At 40.3% G+C, this 24,147-nt stretch overlaps 1 protein-coding gene across 1 annotated transcript in view; it reads right to left on the bottom strand.

The window, feature by feature from the left end:
- The window catches only part of BMP3 (bone morphogenetic protein 3), a 28,342-nt gene extending 4,207 nt beyond the window's left edge, over window positions 1–24,135 (bottom strand). Inside the window, exons 1-2 of the mRNA XM_027087617.1 lie at window positions 23,295–24,135; window positions 6,095–7,005 (exon numbers count right to left, since the gene is read on the bottom strand). Coding sequence (XP_026943418.1) covers window positions 6,095–7,005; window positions 23,295–23,619 — 1,236 coding nt within the window. The 5' untranslated portion in view covers window positions 23,620–24,135. The remainder of the gene's footprint in view (window positions 1–6,094; window positions 7,006–23,294) is intronic.
- Window positions 24,136–24,147: the final 12 nt, after the last annotated feature.

Here is a 24,147-nt window from a genome sequence, read left to right as displayed (position 1 = left end):
TTTAATCCAGTTTTTAAAGCAAGAATTGTTTAATTAAAAATGACTTACTCCCCAGAGAATTAATACACCCTAGGTTGTTCTGTATAACAGGTTTGCAACGGAAACAATTTGATCTTGATCCTATGCTAATCATAAAGAACCCTTAACAAGAACCTATTTAACATAGATATTTTTACCACTGCTATAGTGAAATTTATACTTTGTTTTGCAAATTTATATACAAATACATATACAAAATACATATACAAAATACAAATACATTTTGCAAATGTATAAACAAATTTATACTTTGTTATTCTTTGTTTAATGATTACCACCAGGATGAATTGATGGTGATTACACAATTGGCCACTGGGGGTCACTGTTGCTCAATGGGTTCAGACTTAAAGGTTGTAGCGTCTTCTAAGCCTGGGGTATATCCTCAGGGAATAATCTAGAGGGCCTGAGGTTATCCCATGGCTGTCAGAAGTTTGACCAAAGAAACCTGGGTAAAAGCTGTTCCCCAGAAATGCCAAATGGGATCATTAACGTCCACGGGAGACGTGTGGTTTATCTAGAGAGTATCATCCAGCTCTGCTAAGCATTGAAGACTGGTCACTCTTCCAAGCCCAGAATGCTTAGGTATTGCCAGAGTGGTAAGAACTTCTTCATGAGCGGTGCCACAATTTTCAACATTAGTTCTCCCCAATGTCTCTTTTAAGCAGATGAAACCAGTTTTGTTTCAAACAAATTTAAAAACAGGAATTTGGTAACTTGCCAGGGATCCTGTGTCAATTCAGGTGTGGGATTTAGGCCAAAACTCTGGTTTTCTAATGTCAAGATTTTGAGCCATGTTTCACAGGCACCTCTACCCCCAGTGAATTAATTGGTATTCTAATTTTACACACCTAAAACTCCCAGTATGGGAAACTGCAACAAGTTAAAAGGTTAAGAGTATATACAAGCCAAGGAAGAAGCAAATAATACAGAAAGCTGGCACAGTGTAAAAAAAAATAGGATGGGGGAGGGGGGCAGAAAAAGGGCAAATCTGATTTGTCTCATCTCATCTTTCAATCTTAGTGAAAAAAATTTTCCGTACATTAGACTTCAACATTATTGCTAACAGGCATAAATTATTTTAAAATTAGTCTGATGATGGCCAGCTGCCTTATTTACTCTTTCTTCCTAGAGGTTTTAAGTGTATGTTAAGAAGAGTAGTTAACTTACAATTAAGTAGCATTGCAAAGAAAGGTGTTCTCTCTCCTTAAGGATAAGAAGTCTATGTTGCTCTATTTTGCATATCATGTGCCCTGTGGCAACAATACTATCTGTGTAACTGACAAACTGCAATCCATATTGTACAACGGGGCTCAATGGCCACTGTTGGCTATTTCATTAGTATTGGTGATTTCTAAAGAAAACTTTTGCAGCTACACTTTTCTCTATTAATTTATTTTTAAGATTCAATCATCCAAACAGCATATGATAATGCCCCAAAGGATTTTTTAAAAGCCATAGATTTTATGATGATATTCTGTTATTGTTAATGTTTTACTGACTCCTATACTATTTAATTTTCATATAAAGTAGATCTATTTAAGTAGACGAGGACTTGATCCATAAATCCTGCTGTGCATGGCTGGTCCTCAGTGCCTGAAGCAGAGCAGGTTTTCTAGGCACTGAATTAATACTTGCCAAATGGATGAAATACTTATAAATAATAACATACCCTCCACTGTACCTATTTCTGTGGAAATAATTCCCATCAACAAAAATGAAAGGTTCTGAGCAAATGACCTGGCGTAGATATGGAAAATATTCATGGGTGTTCCCTAGGAAAATTCCTGTCATTTTTTTTTTTTTTTTTTAAGCTCTAACTCACAAATGATAGATTCAGGAACTATGAGCTGTCTCTGGTGGGCTCACTGGAATCCAGGTACAAGCCCTTGATTCCCTGCTGGTGTGTCTTATCAGCAACCTCTCAGTTTTAGAGGGAGTTGTCCCCTTTTTTCTCACTGTGAAGTTCTCTGATCAAGCTGCCGTGACCAGGAATAATTATATCATGCACAAAAGATCCATGCGGTCATTTGCTAGTGTGGAGCATTTGCCAGTTTATCATTTTTGTTTGTTTTTGAGCTCCGATTACATTTCTCAGGACCCTCTTTACGTAGCTTAAGAAACCTAGTGATGGCAAATGCAAACCTGTGTTGTTTTTCTCCCCAGTCTCCCTTTTTATTGAAGGTGAAACATGACATTGACATCTGTTTAGGTCATTTTTTTTTTTTTCTTTTGCTTAGGTAACTCGGTACATCAAGATTTAGGATTTTTAGAGTTCATCTTCATGATCAGAGATTGGAACTGGAAACCTCAGGAAATTAATTGAGGGCACATCATTTTGACCTCATCCATGTGAATTTCTTCTTTATATAGGATGCTTGGTTCAAAGTGTTTAGCTTCCTTGCTCCCTAATTCTGTGTCTTTGCTATTCCCAGCCTTAGCACCATTCCATGAAAAAAGTCCTTCACTCCTCCAATCCTTGCTGGTTCCCTTGGACCTCTGTCAGCAACAATGGCTCAATCATTTTCATCTGAAATCTCTGTTTTCCATCTCTTTTATGGTGGTGAGGGGAGGCAAAAGCATACGGCTTGGCTAAAGCTACATGGGTATTTCTCATCTCATGGCAGAACGCCAGGGGTCTCTCTCCCTGGGAGGACAGATTGGCTGTAGGGGCTAGAAATCAGAAAAATTCAAGCTGCCGTGTCTGTGAATGAAATCTGCAGTGGTCAGGCCCGCACCTGCCAAGCTGTGGATGATGTCCTCGAGTTGAATTTGATTACAAATGCGTTAGCAGGGGAGAGTATGTCATCAGCTCCAAGCCTTCATTCCTGACTCAGGCCATGGGGTTTTGCTCCACACTCTTCCAGCCCACATGGGTGTGATAGCCCAGAAACTATCTAATTGGAATCAGTGAAAGGGCAAAGCCTGGAATTTGGGAAAGGCAGAACACAGCTGTTCTGAATTACAGACAGGTTGTCAACTTTTGCAGACAAAGAACCCGCTCTAGAGAGCAGGCTCTCACTCAGGAGGCCAGAAGGAAGGAGGGCCAGCAGAGGAGTCTGGCCTGGGAGAAATTTTCTCTGGGGCAAAATGTATATCTACAGTCTGAAAGTTCTTTGGCACCTCACTTATTCCACATGTGTTTGTACTGATCTGGTCAGAGACCTTGTTTTCCTCTGTTGCTCAGACTATATTTTTATTTAAATAGTTTACTCTGCTTACCATGCTGGACACTGCTGATAACAGCAACACTGATTAGGTACCCCTGATGTCACAGCTTCACACTGCTTCACGCTTCCCATCCTTTAGGTGACTGTACCATTTGAAAGACACAAAGCCTGGAACACTTAAAGGGAATCACTAAAAAGCTTGAAAAGCAGATCCACACAACGTGATGAGAGACTGAGAACTCCACATCACAGCCAAACTTCTACTCTCAACTTGGCAGAAGGACATCTCCAACTCAGAGAGAAAACACCCTTATCCCTGTTAACTCTCCTTGCAGTTCTGATGCCATCTCAAGTTTTGACAACTATTATCATGAGTTCAGTGCTGCAACCAATGCCCTCCTGGTTCTCTTACCCTCCAAAGAGGTTATGGACTGTTGGACTGAAGGGAGAATCCAGTTTGAAGCTTTGTGATGTTTAAAAAGGGGTAAGAAACATGTACAAAACTTTTTCTTGTCTTACGTCTTTTATTCTTTTGATCCCTTTTCCTAAGTGGTTTTTCTTCAGTCCCCTACATTTGATTTTCTATTCTCCTCAGTCCATTGGCCGTTAATACAACAATAATAATAAACAATGGCCACGAATAATCATGTCAATGGCAAAAATTTGTTGAGTGCCTACTAAGCACAAGGTGCTCTATGATCTCATTTTCCCACTGTTTTCATTATGTAGACACTACGATCTTTTTATTTACTGTGGTACCTCTTTCAAAGATGAGAAACCTAACATACAGAAAGTTTGAGTAACTCCCCCCCAGCCAAAAAAAACCCACAAAAAAACACAAAGCTGGTAAGAGGTGGAACCAAGTTTTAAGGCAAAAGGATTTGACGACTCAAAGTACGATGTGTGGACCAGTAGTATCAGCAACATCTAGGGGCTTGTGAGATATGCAGAATATTAGGCTCGACCCTCAGAACCACTGGATCAGAACCTACAGATTAACAAGATCCTGAGGCAAATTGCAGGCATCTTAAGGTTAAGAAACCCAGCTATGGTCGAGCATGCACATTTAATCATTCTGTTGCACTACCACACTTCTTTCCTTAAACTTATCTCTTCTATTCTTAACTTAACCCTCATAAGTTTTTGAATTATTATTTAGATCACTGAGAGCCACGATGAAGATCTACGGAAGCAAGGTTTTTGAACAGGAAAAGCAAGAGGAGCCGACAGGAAATGGGAGAGGCAAACTGGGGTAATGTGGAGACCAGGCCAGGTAAGCCAACTGACTAAGTATCTCCCCATTATCATGGCTCCCTGGGTCCTAAAATCTGGAGTCAAGAAGAAAGAGGGAAACTCCTTCCCCAGGCTACCTAGAAGAAACCACAGTTTATGAGAGTGAGAGGGATTATTTGGAAGACTCAGAGACCCACTTAAAATCAGTCATCCCAGGTTTAGAGACAGTTTGAATCCATTTCTGCCTCTCAATGCCACAAAGCAAGCCACACTGTAAAATAAAGATTCATCACTGCCTGTTATATTTGGCATCCTTGTTGTGTGTTTTAAATGCTATCGCAGTTTGACCAAGTTTCGTTTGATCAGTAAAATGTCCTTTATAAATATTTAGACAAGATAAGGCAGTTTATGTCATTATAAATGTATATAATGCTTACTTTGTGTTTGTGTTGACAAAACATGGAATTCACAAGGTCTAGAAAATGTAGAAAGCTCATCCTCCTGAGACATTGTAATAGGAAAATGGGATTTCGGTCAAGGTCCTGGCCCTGAGGCTGACCTGGTCTTGTTCAGTCGGCCCTTTGCTTTATGGGTGTGTTGCCCTTAACATCCCAATGATCACAGGCCTGTAACATGAACAAGCTGCTTTAAAGATCTGTAAGCAGAAGTTGGTCACTTTTTGAGGCAAAGAGTTTTTTCCCTCCATCAACATACAATAGCAGAAGTTGATTCACTTCAAGTTTTGCAACAAACAAACAAAAACAAAACAAAAAAACACTCTTATTCTTCCTCTGAATTCTATTTCTAGGAACACTTTTCATTGTATAATCCAAATTGTTACAAGCTAAGAATGAAAGTGCAGCAATAAGCTTAATGGAAGGCAAAGGGGTACAAATATGTTTTATTAACTCTAAATTCAAAGAGAACAGTCACTTGGACTTGCTGTGCAAGATGGAGGTGGGGTTGGGAAGGCTTCTGAGAATATATCTGTCAGGATTCTGAGTACTGATAGGATGAAGTTCAGTCCATTGATTTTGGAAGAGGCACAGGTAAGCTCTGACTGGTTGAAACGGGTCTTAGAAGTCTACAGAGTCATTGTTCCCTATTCTGACTCCTGTTCTGATATTTATCAGAGAAGCAAATGATATAAGCATCTGGTGGATTTCATGAGGTGAGTTTTCCTAGCCCAACCCTGGTCCTAAGCCCCATGATGACAATTCATTGCACAAGAGACTATCAAAAAATGTTCTGCATCAGGGCATCAGTCCAATTAGTCCTTCCTTTTGCTCTCATGACATTCACTCATTCCCTGAATACCCCCTCAGAGATCAGCCTTCTACCATTTGGGGCTTGCTTGTTGTGGACCGGCACAGATTCACATGTGACCAGGTAGCTGAATATGCACTGTGTTTGGAAACAATGCAAAAAACATGTTTTACACATACATTTTTTTCTCATATCTTTTTTCATACCAATATTGACTTCATATTACTTTAACAACCATTAAAGAAAAACCAAGCATAACCATGTTACCTATTACACTTTAGAATGCAAGAATAAAGGTCCAGATGGATTTTGTAAATGGAAACACACACTCAACATGTGCCTTTCTACTCTGTGGAAATAGGAAGGACAGGACAAAGAACAACGGCTACCTTTGGCATGGGGAACTGGCATGCTCCGGAGCAATAATAGGCATCAAAGGACTTGGGGGAGATAATCCATTCACTCCAGCCAATATCTGCAAAGTCCACTTTAAGGTACCGCCTGGCACAATTGCGAGGTTCAATCCATTGCTTTCTTCTTGCCTTCTTCAGGGTCTGTTCATCAAACTGGAGCGTCTGGCTCTTCTGGTGAGGTCCCTTTCTCTGTTTCTTTTTGTTCTTACTCTTTTCAGGGCGCTGAGTCTGAAGAGTCTTGTAAGGTTTTCTCTCCTCCCATACCCCATCCTCCTTATACTGATATTCTGCCCCAGGAAGCTCATTGTTCTGCAGAGGCAGCAGGACCCCAGCAGAGCGCTTCTTCCTCCGTTCAGTAGAAAGGGCAGCCCTGATATGGCTATCCAGTTTGGGCACAGCTCCAGTGGGGAAATTCCGGTGTCCTTGCAAGCTTGATACCACACTCTCGGGCTCAGAAATCGCAATATCATTGGCATACACCAAGATATAAGGCTCAGGAAAGGGTGTTATCTTCTTTGGCAGCTGGTGGCCTTTGGAAGTAATGTTAAATCCTATGAGGGACTCCTCATTCTCCTTGGCTTTCCTCAAAAGTTGAGTGATGTCTTTAGACAGCCAGGAAACAAAATCTCGATGAAGTTTCGCTCCATCTACTGAAAGATGACCCAGGAGTTGACTTTGGTTTCCGGTGGATTTGAGGATCCACGTAGAGAGCTCAATGTGAATGTGTTTCCTTTGGGAATGATGTGAGCATCCTTGGGACACAGGACAACTCAGGCTGATATTTATTAGCTCTCCAATATAGAAATACAGTGTGGCAGATAAAATGTTTTCAGACTTGGTTAGAGAAGTCAGGTTAAAAATATGCAGTTTCTCATTTTCAAGGGTTCCTAGGAAGAAAAAAAAAAAAAGAAAGAAAGTAAACAGGAGTAAACGTGACCCCTACCTCACATCATATACAAAAATTAACTCAAAATGAACGAATGACCTAAATATAAGCACTAAAATCATAAAATTCTTAGAAGAAAACATAGGGGTAAAATCTTCATGGCTTTGGATTTGACAGTGGATTTTTATATATGACACCCAAAGTGCAAGTAAGAAAAGAAAATAACATATAAATCAAAAAAGTAGATAAATCCATAAAATAGATAAACTGGACTTCATCAAAACTTAAAATTATGTGCATCAAAAGACATTATCGGGCTTCCCTGGTGGTGCAGTTGAGAGTCTGCCTGCCGATGCAGGGGACACGGGTTCGTGCCCCGGTCCGGGAAGATCCCACAGGCCATGGCGCGGCGGGGCCCGTGAGCCATGGCCGCTAAGCCTGCGTGTCTGGAGCCTGTGCTCCGCAACGGGAGAGGCCACAGCAGTGAGAGGCCCGCATACCACAAAAAAAAAGAAAAAAAAAAAGACATTATCAAGAAAGTCTGTACAACCTACAGAATGGAGAAAATATTTTCAAATCATATATATGATAAAATCTAGGACCCAGAATATAAAAATAGCCCTTACAACTCAAAACAAAAAGACAAACAAACCAATAAAAAATGAACAAAGGAATCAAATAGACATTTCTCCAAAGAAGATATACAAATAGCCAACAAGCACATGAAGAGATACTCAACATCATTAGTCATCAGTAAAATGTAAATCAAAACCAAAATGAGGTACCATTTGACATATACTAGACTGGCTATAATAAGAAAAACAAGATAACAAGTGTTAGTGAGGATGTGGAGAAATTGGAGCACTTTTACATTGCTGGCTATAATGTAAAATAGTTCAGCTGCTGTGGAAAACAGTTTGACAATTCCTCAAAGTTAAACATAGAAATATCACATGACCCTGCAATTCTACCCCAGGTATAAACCCAAAAGAATTGAAAACAGGTGTTCAAACAAGTACACGTACATGCGCGTTTATAGCAGCACTACTCTTCACAATAGCCAAAAGGTAGAAACAACTCAATGTCCATCAGGGGGTAAATGGATAAATAAATGTTGTATAGTCATATAATGGAACATTATTCAGCCATAAAAAGGAATGAGGGACTGATAATACTACAATGTGGACGAACCTTGAGAACATTGTGCTAAACGAAAGAAGTCAGACACAAAATGTCCCATGTTGTACGATTCCATTTACGTGAAATATCCAGAACAGGTAAATCCGTAGAGACAGAATGCAGACCAGTGTTTGCCAGGGGCTGAATGTGGAGAAATTGCTTGATGGGTAGGGGTTTTACTTTGGGATTATAGAAATATTTTGGAACTAGATAAACCTGGTGGTTGCATAACACTGTGAAGGTACCAAATGCCCCTGAGTTGTTCACTTAAAAATAGCTATACTTAAATGATGTAATTTTCACCACAATTAAACAAAAGGAGTAATTTTATCAACTGGATGAAGATTAAGGCAAGGGTCAGCCATTTTTACTAATTTTCTCTTTCCTTTACTGAAACACACTTGTAAACATAGTGGTATGAGAGCTGGGAGTTCTGGCTTTTAATTATAAGACTGCCAAGAACTATTCCTAGAATTTTGGCACAGTGTCATGATAGCATCTTATCTGAAGCAGCATCTAGCCTACTGGTTACAAGCATTGGTGGAAGGAAATTCACTTTGATTCAAATCCTGGCTCAGCCACTTATTAACTATGTAACTATGTAACTCAGCCACTTATTAACTACGTAACTAGTGCTCTCATTCATTAAATGGAATAATACTCCTGTCATCAGAATTAAATGAGATGTGTGTAAATCAGTTCATAAAGGGTCCAGTAAGTGTTTCTTAAGTATAAATTATTATTGTTGTTCGTACTGGTGTTAACCATAATACAGGGATTACCCCTTCTTCTATCTTCCTCACAAAGTTAAGGGTGCAGGACGAGGGCGGGTAAGGAAGACCATATAGCTCCATCTTCAGATAACATCTGAAAAATGAGTCACACAGTCAAAAGTGTCATGAAGAATTAGTGCTGTTGTGGAGCTTGTCTAAAGTTTATGTAATTACATGAATATAAGAGTTGAATTGCTTCTGTAGAGTGCGACAGAATTATCGAAACTGGGCAATTTGTATTTCCAAGTCTTCAGATGCAGAAATGAGAGAGAGTAACAGAATGGGCGATTGATTAGTAAGGGCAGAAATTGGTTCCTGTCCTTGAGATCATCTAATGACCTAATGGTAAGGCTGAGCTTAGGCTCAAGAATCCTCTGTCCTGGGATCGGTCACCAGAGCCTGGGCCCTCCTCCATACACTTGTTTCATATACATATTTGTTTCAGAAACATACACGCAATCGTGAAATTATGCTCTTGATCAAAAACATATTTTAGTAAAAACAAAACATTTTTATAAAGATCTGGAAACTTAAAATGAGTTCATTGAGTCCCCATTTATAAGGGAAGTGCAGTGGGAAACATATTTTACTCATTTCTAACATTGTGTGAGGGAAAAGGAGTAAACTGCCATTTGTGAATGTTTGTATAATCCATGACACCAGGATAATATTTTACAGACTTTTATAACAAAGCCATGGCATCAGGCTTGTTCAGACTCTAGCTTTAATTCATACTTTTAATTCATACATTCAAAGAGCGTGTACTTTTACCCAGATGGAAGTTTTAAATGGAAGGAAAGAGAAGTCACTCTGTTCTAAGTATGTGGCAATCAGATGGTTGCCAAAGGAACACACTGGCAGGGAAGAAATGAACTCCGAGGGATGTGGGTGATGGTGTCTTAGTGGGGAAACCACTCCTACTCCTTTTGCCTACATTTTGCTTCAAAATATTTCCTTCTTTCACACATGTTTCCAGACACCTTGTGCCCTGCTGTTAACCAGCCTTCACCTTGTGTCTAATCTTCAGTATCGTCTCATAAATGTCACAGAACTCGCTATACTGCCTCTTCTGATGGCTTTAATTTTAATTCAGTGCCTTCGTTTGAAGTCAAAGCCCTATGGCCCTGCCTCAGCTCCACCACACCCAATAGCTGTACTCAGGCAAATTACCTAAACTCTTCAAGTCTCAGTTTGCTCACCTGTAAAATGAACCCAATAGTATCAACGGCAGAGTTGTTGTGAGAATCAATTGAAAGAATGCAGGTAATGCACATAGCCCTTAGGAAAAACTCAATGAATGTTAGCTAACTAGACCTGCAATGTCCACTATGATAGCAACTAATCACTTAAGTTTGAATTGAGATGTGCCGTAAGTGTAAAATACACACTGTATTTTGAAGCCTTAGTATAAAATATCACATTAATATATTTTATATTGATTACGTGTTGAAATCATAATATTTGGATACACTGGGTTAAATGTTGTGATACTGTGATTTATAATAAGAAATACATATTTGGTCTTCGTCTCCGTTTCTGGTCTAGAACTCCAAAAACTCTAGGAATTTCCTAAGTGCTGAGAGCCGGTAGGTGTCCTTTGTTATGTTAATGAGGTGACTTTTGGAGGTCACCTAAGAATGGGGTCTGGCTGCCTGGGAACCAACCCTGTGATTGGGGATTTGCACTTTCAGCTCTAATCCCCACCTCTGGGGTGGGGAGAGGGGCTGAGGGTTGAATTAATCACCAATGGCCAATGATTTAATCAGCCATGCCTACATAAGGAAGCTGTAACAGGGAAGAGCCAAATGTGACTACATACTGGATCTGTTTCTTTTACTTTAACCTTTGCTTTCCGCTGCTTTTGTTCACCAAAAGGATACTGTCTATACATAATGGCCTGCCTCGGGGAACCCTGCCCCTCTGCCTGAATGTTAAACCAAAGTGCCTTTGTTCAGGGAAGCATCCGGACCCTGTCCACCTGAGGATGGCTGCAAGAAAGAAGAAATTAACACACCCCCTCCCCGAGGCTGGCCATTCCAGGGGATATTTCCAAAACTTATGACCTTTTTACTTTACTTCCTTATCTCCTCCCCCTCTCTGTGCTATAAAAGAAAGGGGCATCCAAACCCTGATAAGATAGTTTTTCAGAGACACTAGTCTGCCATTTTCTTGGCTTTCCAATCCAATATTTTGTCCTGTCCTGTGGTGAGCAGAGCGAACTTGGACTTGGTAACAAAGCCTCCATAAAAATTTTAAAAAACAAGGTTTGGAGAGCTTCTGGGTTGGTGAACAAAATGGAGATTGGGGAGAGTGGAGTGCCTAGAGAGGGCATGGAATCTCCAAGCCCTTTCCCCTACCTTGCCCTCTGCATCTCTTTTATCTGGCTGTTCCTGAGTTATATCTTTTTATACTAAACTGGTAATCTAGTGAGTAAATGGGTTTTCTGAGTTCTGTGAGCCACTCTAGCAAATTAACCAAACCCAAGGAGGATGTTGTGGGAAACTCCAATCTGTAGCTAGTTTGGTCAGAAGCACAGGAAACAACCTGGGTTTGGGACTGGCATCTGAAGTGGAGGACAGTCTTGTGGGACTGAGCCCTTTACCTAGGGAATTTGATGCTGTCTTCGGGTAGATGGTGGCAGAATTCAGTTGAATTCTCAGACCCCTTGCTGGTGTTCAAGAATTGCTTGTTGGTGTGGGTGCAGAACATTTAAAATGTAATATATTATTGAAATTAATTTCTCCTTTCACTTCTCATGTTTTTTAATGTGGCTACTAAAATTTTTAAATTACATATGTGGCTCACATCTGTGGTTCAAAGTAAATTTCTCTTGGACAGTGGAATGACCACCATTTTTGTGGTCATATAGTCCAAAAGGAAAGAAAAAAAGCATTGTTTTACAAAGGCGGTGAAGAATTAGGAATTTGCTAAACATGAATATGCAAACCAAAACATAAGTTGAGCAAAAGATTATTTTCTTGGAATGCAACACACCTTCCTTTATTAAGGACATTATATTAAGATAATTTTGGTGAATACTCTTAAATTTTCCCTCCAGCTGTAGCTAATCAGTTCAATCTGCAATCAAAAGTCTAAGACCAACAAACTGCTCTAAAATAGAGTTAAATGGGCAGTTGAGCAACAGTGCTTTATGGCAAAGCAATTACACACATAGCTTCAATTGTGTTATTTGTGTATTACACATATACAACCACTACAACCAACAAAGAACAGGAACTAAAGCAAAACAAATGTTTTACTTTAACAAATATGAATTGAACACCTATTAGGTGCTGGACCCTTGGCTGGGTCCACTGCCCAATTGCCACTGCTGTCCACACCAGGACAAGGGGAAAAGATCAGTATGCAGGTAGCTACGCCGTGATGATGCTACTTTCCGTCAAAGGTGTTAACTATGCTTTTGGAGCACAGAGGGAGCAATGAACTTTCCCCATGTATGGGGAAGAGGGACATATGGGGAAGATGCAACCTTTAACCAGACTTTTAAGAATGAGGAGAGAAAGGCAAATATCATATGATATCGCTTACATTTGGAATCTAAAAAAAAAAAAAACCGATATAAATGCGCTTATATACAAAATAGCAATGGACCCACAGACATAGAAAACAAACTTATGGTTACCAAAGGGGAAGGTGGGGAGGGATAGATTAGGAGGTTGGGATTAACAGATATACACTACTATATATAAAATAGATAACAAACAAGGAGCTACTGCACAGGGAACTATACTCAATATTTTGCAATAACCTATAAGGTAAAAGAATCTGAAAAAGAATATATATATGTGTATAACTGAATCACTTTGCTGTATACCTGAGACTAACATGGCATTGTAAATCAACTATACTTCAATTAAAAAAAAAAGAGAGGAAAAGGGAGTGTTGGGGAGGAGATAAAAGCAGCACATTCTAGTCACAAGCAGTGTTGGACATCTGGAAGATTTTGCATAAGCAATATTTCCAATGTTTAATGGGAACTTATAAAAATATCCCAGATTAACGTAGTTATTCGAAGTCCTTACAGACACCTAAACTGCCGAAATTCAGAAAAGGAATGGCCAATTCACATTTAGCTCCTAACTAAAGGTGTTGTATGATACCTAGCACTCGATGCCTTTGCTATTTCCACCCAGATGAGGAGATGCATTACCTCTGCCTGTCCTAGATCTCCCTCCTCCCCATGTCTTTTAAAACAGTGAGCTAGAAGTCTCAACAATTCCACAAAACATTCCTTGAACCCATACTTTATTTTTGCCTTCCCTGACTTTAAGCATTTCATTTCCGTGCAAGTCAATGCTCTTTTCCCTAAAACAAGTCAAGTACTTAGTCTTTATAAATGGACAAAAAGAGTAGTGAGAGAGCTGCATGGAGTCGAGTAGATGAGTGCAGTAGAGTATATAAGATAAGATAAATACCTCCCTGCAAGTTGAAATATGTGGTAATAATATCTGTTCAATTACTCTCATGCTTTTTTAGATTTTATATTAATTTATCTTTTCAAAAAAGTATCTTCTCGTATACTTAACAACAGGAGTTTTGCAGTAGCCTTCTCTCTCTTCCCCATGAGTAGCAGACTTATCTGTGAAGAAGATATCTATGTTGAAATATCAGTGAATGGAAAATACTTTCGTGTTCACTTTTTCTATTCTTCTGAAATATTCCGATACTTACCTATTTGGAATCGATGCATCCGGAAACGGAGGTATACTTTCTGGTTAATAAGAACAAACATATAATAATAATATTAAAAAGCAATGGCAGATGTTATCAGGTTACAAAACAATAGTTTATGTATTTTTAGGCTGTTGGTAGTCTTCAGGTATTAGAGAACGTAACTGTGCCATGCCAATCCAATTCTATCTAGAGTTGCATGCTTAATTCTGGGTGCTCTTATTTTAACTAGCTTATTGATATAAAAGAGAGCAACTAGGAAAGTAACCAAGATGTTGGTCTTAAAGTTATTTCTTACAAATTTGAGTTAAATAGAGAACACCTGCTCTGGAAGAAGAAGAAAAAAAGGTTAATCGGTGACGTGAGAATTGTTTGCAAATATTTGAGGGGCTGCAGAGAGATCAGGGTTTTTCTTGTCAGTGTCAAAGATGAGAATTAAGTCTAAACGTGATAGCTGAATGGAACCAGAATCAAGGTCAACGTAATGACTTTCTAAGTGTCTAGCCTGAGGGTGAGACCCCTGTGGGACCAGGCAGACAGAAGAGAGATGGTCATAATTCAAGACTATTACAGGAGGATCTCTTTACGGTAGGGAAGGTGTGAAAAGTGAACTAGATAACCTCTCAGATCCCTTGCAAGGAACTACGATAGGCTATATTTCCAGCTCTTCCTAAGGAAATGTTTTTGATGCCAAAATATAACTACCAATAGGTGGTGCTGTTTTCTTACTGTTTGCTGGCACTAGCACAAGCTTGGATTTTTCCTTGCTGAGAATACGTCTACTGTGGTCTAGTTAGGATGTGCCATTGGCATGATAATCTTATTCTGAATTTTCTAGAGTCATAATACCTGTGAATTGGAAAGGGGTTTAGAAGTCAGGTGAGTTTCAGAACAAGCCATACTTTCCTTTGCACATCTGTTAGGACTTTGCCGCTGCTGCCATTTCTCCCTGAAATGCTTTTACCCAACGTAGTTCTCCTTGATTATTATCCAGATTCTATTTTTAAGGCAAAGCAGAGGCAAGCTTGTCACGACAACCCACTCCTTCGGTTCAGACCCCTCCTCTATTACTATTTTCATTATATTGTTATTCCTTCCTAAGACCATAAATTCCGTAAAGACAAGGCTCTGTAGTAATTACATCAGACTCTTCAGTCCCGAGCGTGGGGCTTAACTCTTAAGCGGTGCTCAATAAGTGCTTCTTTTGTGAATAAACAGATTTAGTCCAACCTATTCATTGTAGAAATGTAAAAATGAAGGCCCATAAAGGCAGCCAGCTGGTGAGCATTGATTTTGGAGAGGAACCCAGGTCTTGTACTACCCATATGGACTTTTTTAGGAGTTTGGTTATTAGATAAAGGTACAAGATCTATTTCTGTTTTCATCTGAAAAGAAAGCACCTGCACCTCATGAAACCAAGGGCTCAGTAAGGAAACTGTGACTTGGGACCGGCTGTACTATTGCGACAGTTCAATTCCTCTCAGGGAGCAGCTGAGGCAGTGCCCAGGGAGTGGTGAGTGGAAGGTCACCTTCGTGCTGGCCCACACAGAACGTTTTCAAAGGGAAATAGAATATACAATGGAAAGCTTTCTATGTAAAGTCTGATTTTAAAACAAATAGACTAAATGAAATCTTGATGATTTGTTAAATCCCCAGGAAGCAGGGAAAACATTTTAGTCATACAGAAAATATGTAACTAAGAACAACTCTTTTTTTTCCACCTCTTTCTCCAAACAAAGCACAGCTGCTAGAAATGCAGGGGTGCCTAGGACAGGACCATATACGCCCATGGTCACTGGCTGAATATTTGCTGTAGATTATGGAGTCAAGGCTGCAGTTCCTCTATGCCACCTTCGGTTTCCGGGCAAAGGTGAGATGGAGAGTCTAAATAGAACACAAAGTCAGAATGTGGTTTTTCTTGCAGTGTTCCAGTCAAATAACTGACTTTTATGGGATCTCAAAACAACCGTTCTCTATGTCCAAAGTAAAACATGGCCAAAGATGGTATAATGTATGTTTTTCTAGAACAGCAAAATGTTCACTAATCAGTTTATCTGCTCTTAGCCTCCACCCGAGGGCATTCCTAGACTGTGAGCTCTCGGAGGGTAGACCCATGTCTGGATAAAGTTTTGAACTCCTAGTTCTTTGCACAGTCTGGAGCATTGATATCCTGAAAAATACTTGTCAAATTTGTTGAATGAGCAACGGTATAAACTTACCAGATTCTAAAGTGTTTCCTACTTCACACTAAAGTGAAAAAGCTTTCAAGTGAAAAAACTTTCAAGTCAGCAAAAGGCCTTCTTGGGGATAAGTACTGTTGGAGTTTCAGTTCATCAGAAAAGAAGCATTACAAGAACAGTGGTATATAAAATAGGATAGTTTTGCCATTCAACGTATATTTTGTAAAGTGCCTCATGGAAAATTCTTTCATGGCAATCTTATTTTTAAAGGATCCTTTCCCTGGCAAATAGTTTTTCTACTATTTTTTCTTATCTAGTCCTCTGAACATCTAATTCAGGTCAACTGAAATATTTACTGAGTGCCTACTGTGTGGCAAACTATGCCAGGCCTTCAGAATACAAGCATGAAATGAGATATGCCCTTTGCCCTCCAGAGACTTGGCCCCTGCCCCATCATCCTCTTTCTAGCAATCCTATCAGGCCCCAAACTCTCTGCAGCTGTGAAAGAAGGGTAAGACGTCTTTATCAACTTACTTTTGAAGTCCTCCCCAGGGTAAAACTGTCATAAAGACATTAATATACCTTCCAAAGTGAAAGAAAGTTACCCTTACATAAGTTAATAAACCATTTGTCTGGGGGAAAGGGCCACTAAAAGGGCCAGATGAGACCAGAACTAGAACGTTAATCAATCCTAGATTTCAGACGCTGGTTAAAAGATACTCAAAACTCCAGAGACGTGAGCTTAGAACAGAGTGTCTCAAACATGCATCAGAATCACCTTGATGGCCTGTGAAAACAGAGATTTCTGTGCCCCAAGCTCAGAGTATGATTCAGATGGTTTGGGTGGGCTGGAGAATTTCTAACAATTCCTGGGTGATGTTGCTGCTGCCAATCCAGGGACCATACTTTGAGAAAAACTAACTTCAAGAAATCACTATAAAAAGGTGCAACTCTGCTGCATGCAGCCACCAAGGTTAGGACAGAAATGGTAATTTCTCGAATGTAGGTTTGGCATAGCATAGATTGTATTACAAGAGGACTACTACCGGTTCGTATTTACGTTTCTACCCAAATATATCCTTTGTGCTACAAACAATTGCAATTATTAATGTTTCACGTAGGTTTAAGGTTTTGTGGGAAGCTAGAGAGAAACAGTATCTCCAAATATTAAGAATACCTCATTTATATAGGGCTTCCAAACTTTTAATGCATTTTCACACTCAATTTTTTTCAATTAAGTTGCACCATCTTTCTGTGAGACTAGCACAGTAGGTGTGACTTAAGCCATTTGATAGATGGCAAAACTAAGCCTAGCAATATTAGATAACTTTATTAATTAGCAATTCAGCCAAGATTAGCATTTAGATCTCTTAATGCTTAGCCTCAGGAAATAGAAAAACTGAAACTCTAGGAATTTATTCTCTTCTTGAAAACCATTTATCTTAGCCCATGCCTAAGTGCAGCAATTATACTCAACTCAAACAGTCTTTAGATTAATACCATGCAATTAAATTAAAATTTTCTTTGAAGGAAAAGCAAAGAAGATCATGTTGGGCCTCAATAGTTTTAATTGTAAAATCAGAGGACTGGGCAAAGAAGCTTTCATTTCTAAAGCTATTGGATGCAATTATTTTGTAAAAGGAATATTTAACACTTACTATAATATTTAATAGGAATATTTAATATTTACTCACTCAATAAAGGAAGAACATACTGAAGTTGGTAATACAGTAGGATCAGTTTGTCCAAACACTTTTATTTACAGTGTGCCCAAATAAAATCAAGGCACTGCATTTACTGTGGTTCTATTGCCAAGAAATGATGGGTCGTAAAGGAAGGTAGATCATTGAAGGAGTCAATAAAACCCCATGGTCAATTGGCTTTATGACTTACATGCCGATGTTTCAGATGAAAAAAGAGACATCCGTGCCTTTAATAATATCATCCCTGAAAATATTCTAGGACACAGCCACTACTAACATATGAATAGACTAGCAATGTTAATGGATTTTTAAATATATTCCATAGATGAGGGCTCTTCGGTCATACTGTCATGGTTTACTATGGTCCAAAGTAGATATTATCCTGGTATACTTGTGTCACTTGATTAATACTATGTCAGTGTTTCCATTACAAAATTCTATTTTCATGTGTTCGTAACATAAACCTAAAAATTCACTCTGAATTGAAACTTGGCGTAGGAAAGTTCAAATAGAGATTCTTTGTGATGCCAAGCTTCTTTCCACCATACCACTGAAATAAAGTTATTAAGATACTGATTACTAGGGTATACACATTGGATATATGAGAAAACCATTAAAATTTTAGGAGAAAAGTTCTGACGTAGGAGCACAAAAATCCTGAATAACAAACACAAAGTATATGCAAAGTTGCTCAATAATTTTCACTAGGCTTTTTGATAGGTATGAGCTTTATTATATCTAATAAATACAGCAAACAAATTGGGATTATATAAGAGATTTGATAGGTATCTATAACCAAGGATTAATTGTGGTAAAACATTAAAGAAGTGATGTGCATGACCTCTAGTGAATTTTTCCACAAATAAAGTAGCTTTTCTTTTAAAAGAATAATACCAGATTGGATGTAAAATAATAAATATTAATCCTATAGAAGAAAACAATGAAGGAGAATTCATAGGGAAACAGGCAAAATCAAATTTAATGACAGAAACTCTAAAATTACATTCAGAGAAGTTTAAGATATTTAATCAGGAAGATGGTAGAGTCGGCCCTTGGTATTCGCAGGGAACTGGTTGCAGGACCCCCACAGATACCAAAATCCACAGATGTTTAAGTCCCTTATATAAAATGGCATACATAGTATCTGCATACAACCTACCACATCCTCCCGTATACTTTAAACCATCTCTAGAGTATTTATAATTCAACAAAATCAAGTTTTGCCTTTGGGAAATTTCTGAAATTTTTCCACTCAAATATTTTCAATCTGTAGTTGGATCCTTGGTAACCAGGGATGTGGAGGGCCAACTGTACAATGCCAACTGGACTCAAGTCCAAAAACTAACAATGTAAGTAAACATCCTGAATAAACAAATGAGAAATGAGACAGTTTTCAGTCATAATATTCACTTGAATTTTGCATATCTTCTTTCTTGAGAAATTAGGAAGGCTCTGAACCAATGTTTACCCAAATAGATATCTTAGAACCATAATTCTCTAAAATGCTCTCTTGGGGAGAAAGTGATCCACTCTTAAGAGGGTCCACTAGCATTTAAAGGACCTGAAAGGTCCCAAAGCAAACTGATCATTTTTCCCAAACTTATTTGACCAGGGAATGCAATTATATGTAACACCTGTTAACATCTTTTAAAGACCCTCTTCTAAAAAATTTTCTCCTAGAAAATAAGATGATTAGAAATCATAGGTTTTGAGATGAGCTCAGTATGTTCGAAAAACTGTCTGGCAAATACATCATGATGCCCATTTCTTCTTCCATTTAAGTAAGGGGTTGGACTTGCTTTCTTTAAAGCCTCTTCCAAATACAAAATTGTATAATCCCAAAATGCTTAAGAGCAGGTTTGACATCCACATCTCTATTTAATTTTTAGAAAAATCTGAACTGGGTCAATCAAGTGCTTATAAATTTCCACTGCTTAGATAAAATGTCTGTAACCCTTTTAATATATTCTGAATTATGTATATATTTTTAATGTACAAATATTCCTCTAGTGAATTATCTGCTTAGGCAATGTTTTTCATTGACCCTCATGGTCTTTTGGTCTCTTTGAGTGTGTCTAACTATACTAAAAAGCTAAATTTAAATTATTTTCTATGTAATACATTCTCTTTCTCTTTTCCATTAGCATAGATAATCAAGAATTCATGGTTTTATGGATTTTTAAATGTCAGAGATTGTAAAGCTGTCTTGTCTATTACAGTAAAAACTTCATTAAGGGCTATCATGTATTCAAAGTAGTGTGTAATTCAAAGCAGCTGCACATCCAGGTCCCCCTCTCCAGATGTACTATTGTTCTTGGAATAAAAACATCAGATAATCTAAGTACTCTTTAATTTCAAGCCTAGTTTCTAGGTGCCAGGAATTTCAAGGTAACTGTGTTTTAATAAAGTTGTTACATCCCCTTGCCATCAAATCCATCAAAAATGATGCTTTCCCACTGGCCCATGCATTTTACAGGACTGGCTCCTATTGGAATGATTGTTTAGCCCTTAATTATATCTTTCCTAAAGCCTTATATTTTAGACTTACACTTCAGAAACATGTCACTTTATAATTCTTCATTTTTAAAGACTTTTGGTTACAGTAGGAAAGACTCTTCCCTTTCTCACTGAAGGAAAATATTCACTTTTGAGTCTGACTTTCCTCAATTTTCTTTTCTTTTTGTCTCTGAAGTCTGTGTGATTTTTTTTTTTAAGGTGACATAAATCCACTGAAATGCAACCATTTTTGTAGTTACATGTCATAAATTAAAATAATGATAGTTTCCTGATAAGAACATCTGTGCTTTAATTGCTTTCCCTAAAGAGGTTAAATTTATGATTAAGAAAAATAAGATTAAGTGACTATGGAAATGATGAGAAACTAATGAACACAAAGTATGTATCTTAAAGGACCAAGCCAGGAGAAAACCTCATGTAAAATACTCTTTTTTTATTACATAGAAGCCAAGGACAACTTAAACTAAGATTAAAATAAAAGCTGATTTCATATCCCTCTTGTCTTCCTTTAAGACGGTGTGTTTTTCTAAAGCCGAACTTCTCTGTCATCAATAATTTTGTAAATTACCTTTTACAAAGGGAAAGATAAAACGTATCTTTATGTAAACCCTTACACATCACAAAAAGACTTATGAGTTCTCCAAACTTACGGTTTTGGCACACCAACTGCACACCATTGAGGGAGGAGAAAAGGGTTAGCAGAAAGTGTATTTAGGATGAATGCCACCCACCATCAAGTAATGGTTTAAGTAGAAAGTAATCAGAGGGAGACCACAGCAGCTAAATTTCAACCAAAGATATTCTAGGTTTAGAACAATAAATAATTTTAATCAGGTATGTTCCAAGGAGCAAATAGGGCTCTAAGGCTATAACTCAGCCTGAATAAGCACTGGGAAAGTCTGCCAGAACAGCAGCCACTCCATAGATACAGCACACACCTGACCTTCCATTAAAATCTGTAACATCCTTGGTACGGAGAAGCCCATACATTGTGAAACTTAAACACTACGGACTAGAAAACATATCTAATTTATTAATGCAGACAGCATCTTTCGCCTGCATCAGAATGTATGTCACAAGCTGAAGGATGTTACAGAAATGCTGTTATGGATAAAGGAGAGAGACACACACGAAAGCCTTAGCACCTTCCTGGAGCCCTGCCTTATTAAAGCCAGAACTGCCTCATAATAAGGTCCTTCTAGTGTGTTAGTAACTAAACACTCTTGGAAGAGGTCCAAGGCGAACAGTCTCTCCAGAAGTCTCCAATGTAGTAACAGGACACTTCAGCTTCCACAAAAACCAGTGTCTACATTTGATGAATAAGTCATTAAGACAGTCTCTAGGATGTTAAAGGAATTACTTTTCTTATCAGGGCATGCAGCCTTGTATATATGCTTCAAGCTGCAATTCATCATTTCAAGGGAACTTCTGGCCTCTGTATCAGAGTTTATCATTTGATGGTATAAGACTACAGAGAGGCTGATAAGGGACACTCTGAAATTATAATGCATGGAGTGAGTTGGACCCCAAAAGTAAAGGGGGCTGAGTTATTCAAATCCTTATCCATCTCCCACTCATGGTTCCCTCAGTCTAAAACAAACATACAAAAACACTATACAATAGTTGTGAATGAAACAAACTCACATGCTACCTCCAAACCTCGTGATTCATACTAAAATGAAACTTGCCGATACCAAAAAATGCTGTTCACCTTTTGGGTACCTCAGCTACTCCCTGGGAATAGTACCAAGAAAATGAATATCAAGATAAGAATGATTCCAGTATCTTCATTATTGCCACCTGCCTTGCCCACCCAACTACCCTTGTTTCTCCCACACTACTTCTTCATTGAGCTCTGCCCTTGGAGTTGCACTAAAGTAAACAGGGCATTCACTGGTGTGGTCAGCTGTCAGGACAGCCTTCTCAAGTGGCTGACACAGTGTGGATGAACCAGAGCAGGTTTCTGTTTCCGTAGCAAAGGCCAGCTCCTTATAGATCATGCTCGTGGTTTTAAGAAGAAAGTGAAATCTGGTTCAGCTCAGACTATAGCTGAAGACTCCTGCATTAGAAAGCATAATTCACGTTTATTGTAAATGTCATCATGCCTATGAGCTCTAGAGTATATTTACAGTGTCAACCTAGGGCTTTCCTTGATGGATGCTTTTGTGTTCCTCTTTTCCAGGAGTCCTACATATCAAAGCTTTGGGAGATTTCTTTCTAGTGATTCTGACAGAATTGATAGAGTGTGAGGCACGGCCTCCTTACTTGAAGTTCTTGGCTATTTTTCAACGGTTCACTGAAGACAGGTCCCTTTATCATGAATGTAGTGAACAAAAAAGCCTGGTGCATCCTCAAAGCACATAAACCGAGTTAGTGTCCAGGAAACTTTCCCTCAAGCTGTTAGCACAAGGGAGGCAGGCTGTTAGCATAAGTTATTCGCTTCACCGCAGGGGCCAGGAGAAACCTTGTTAAGCCATGAATTTCAGTCCGCAGTGATCTGTGTGTTGAAAAACGGGATGAGCAGATTTTCATCGGCGGATTCCAAGAGGTGTTTACATCCACGGCTGCTCCCCTCCCTTCCAGCTCCTCCCAGGGTGGGTGGTACAGCCCCTATTTGCCCAGATGGGTTTTAAATAATCGAAACACCCAAGCACCTGGTTTAGTTTGTGTGTTTGCCACCACGGGACTATCAAGTAGAAAGTGTCAAATATAGTAACACAGAGGACGCGAGTTAAGAGGAGGTGCAAGGTCTGGAGAAACGACTGTCTAAAAGCCCAAGGGAAGGCATCTAGTTCAGGTGTGACTTTTCTCTCTGGTGCCCCCGGGATTGGCATAAAATGACATCTGCCTCTAGGTAAACATGGCTAAAGCCCAGTCCAAGGGAATTTCCACTGACCGACTTAAGAAACATCAGCACAAGATACCCCAGAGAAGCTCCAGACACCCAGGGCAGGAGGACCCTGTGGGCGGGGTGGGGGGCAGCCCCTTCCCTTCTTTCACGCACTTCCTCCAGCCGACTCCCTCCAGGGCTCAGCGCCCTTCTCTCCACTTCTCCCTCTCAATTCGGACTCTACCATTGGGCTGACTCACAGGCGGGATGCGGGGTGTGACAGGACCGAGGGGCTCGGAGGGCAGCTGGAGGGCGAGGGAAGGTCTCTAGGTAACACAGGGCAGACGAGGAAGCCGTGGGGGTCCCGGGAGACACCTGGGGCGGGAGCGCGGAAAGGGGGCGCCTCGGGCACTCACCTGCTGCTGCGGCTCGAAAGCTGCGAACCGTGTTGCCCTCGCTCAGGGGCTGGGGGAGCAGAGGGGGCGAACCCCGTTCCGAGGACCCCGGTGTCCGCGCCGCCTCGGCTCTGCCGCCGCCTCTGTACCTGTCGTAGAGCCGCAGCATGTGCTCTGACACCTTGTCGAGCGGCTGCGGGAGGGGGTCTGGGCCACCACCTGCCGTACGGTCGCCTGGCACGGGCTCGCGGAGCTCCGGGAAATGCTGCTTGAGTCTCTGTCCGTGCGCCAGGCTCACGCACAAGCAGCCCAGCCATAGATGGAGCAGTCTGCGAGCCCCAGCCATAGCGAGGTCCGCGTCCGCTGCTGCGTCCTGGGGGCTCCCTCTGCGGCGCGCAGGGCCGGCGGCAGAGAGGAAGGTTGAACTCCCAACGAGCTGGGCGAGGGCGCCCTGAGCCCGGACGCTGCCTGAGCAGGACAGCGACCAGCCCCACTTTTTGCGCCGGTCGATTCCGGACCGGCAGGTGGGCTCTTCCCCGGCAGCGGCGCGGACCTCACCAGCGCAGGGCGCTGCCGGCGCAGTCTCCACTCGGACCCCAAGAAAGAGCTGAAGTCGTGGCGTGTGCGGCCGGGGTGTTTTCGGATCTGTCTGTACCCTCCCTCCCCGCTTTATTTTCGGGAACACCCGGCCGAAGTTGCCGCGCTGGGCACGGGGACTAGCGCCGTGTCGGGCGCAGAGACTGAGCGGGGTTGAGCGCCGCGGTCCTGAGGGCGCTCGCTCGCCTTTTGCAAGGATTGGAGCAGCCGCGGTGCGGCCAGTCCGAGTTTTGAGTGTATGCGTGTGTGTGTGTGTGTGTGTGTGTGTGTGTGTGTG

This window comes from Aethalodelphis obliquidens, unplaced genomic scaffold (assembly GCF_003676395.1).
Source record: "Aethalodelphis obliquidens isolate GAN/ISIS:26980383/991018 unplaced genomic scaffold, ASM367639v1 scaffold59, whole genome shotgun sequence".
In the NCBI taxonomy this organism is placed as follows: domain Eukaryota; kingdom Metazoa; phylum Chordata; class Mammalia; order Artiodactyla; family Delphinidae; genus Aethalodelphis; species Aethalodelphis obliquidens.
This window is presented reverse-complemented; position numbering and strand designations above follow the sequence as displayed.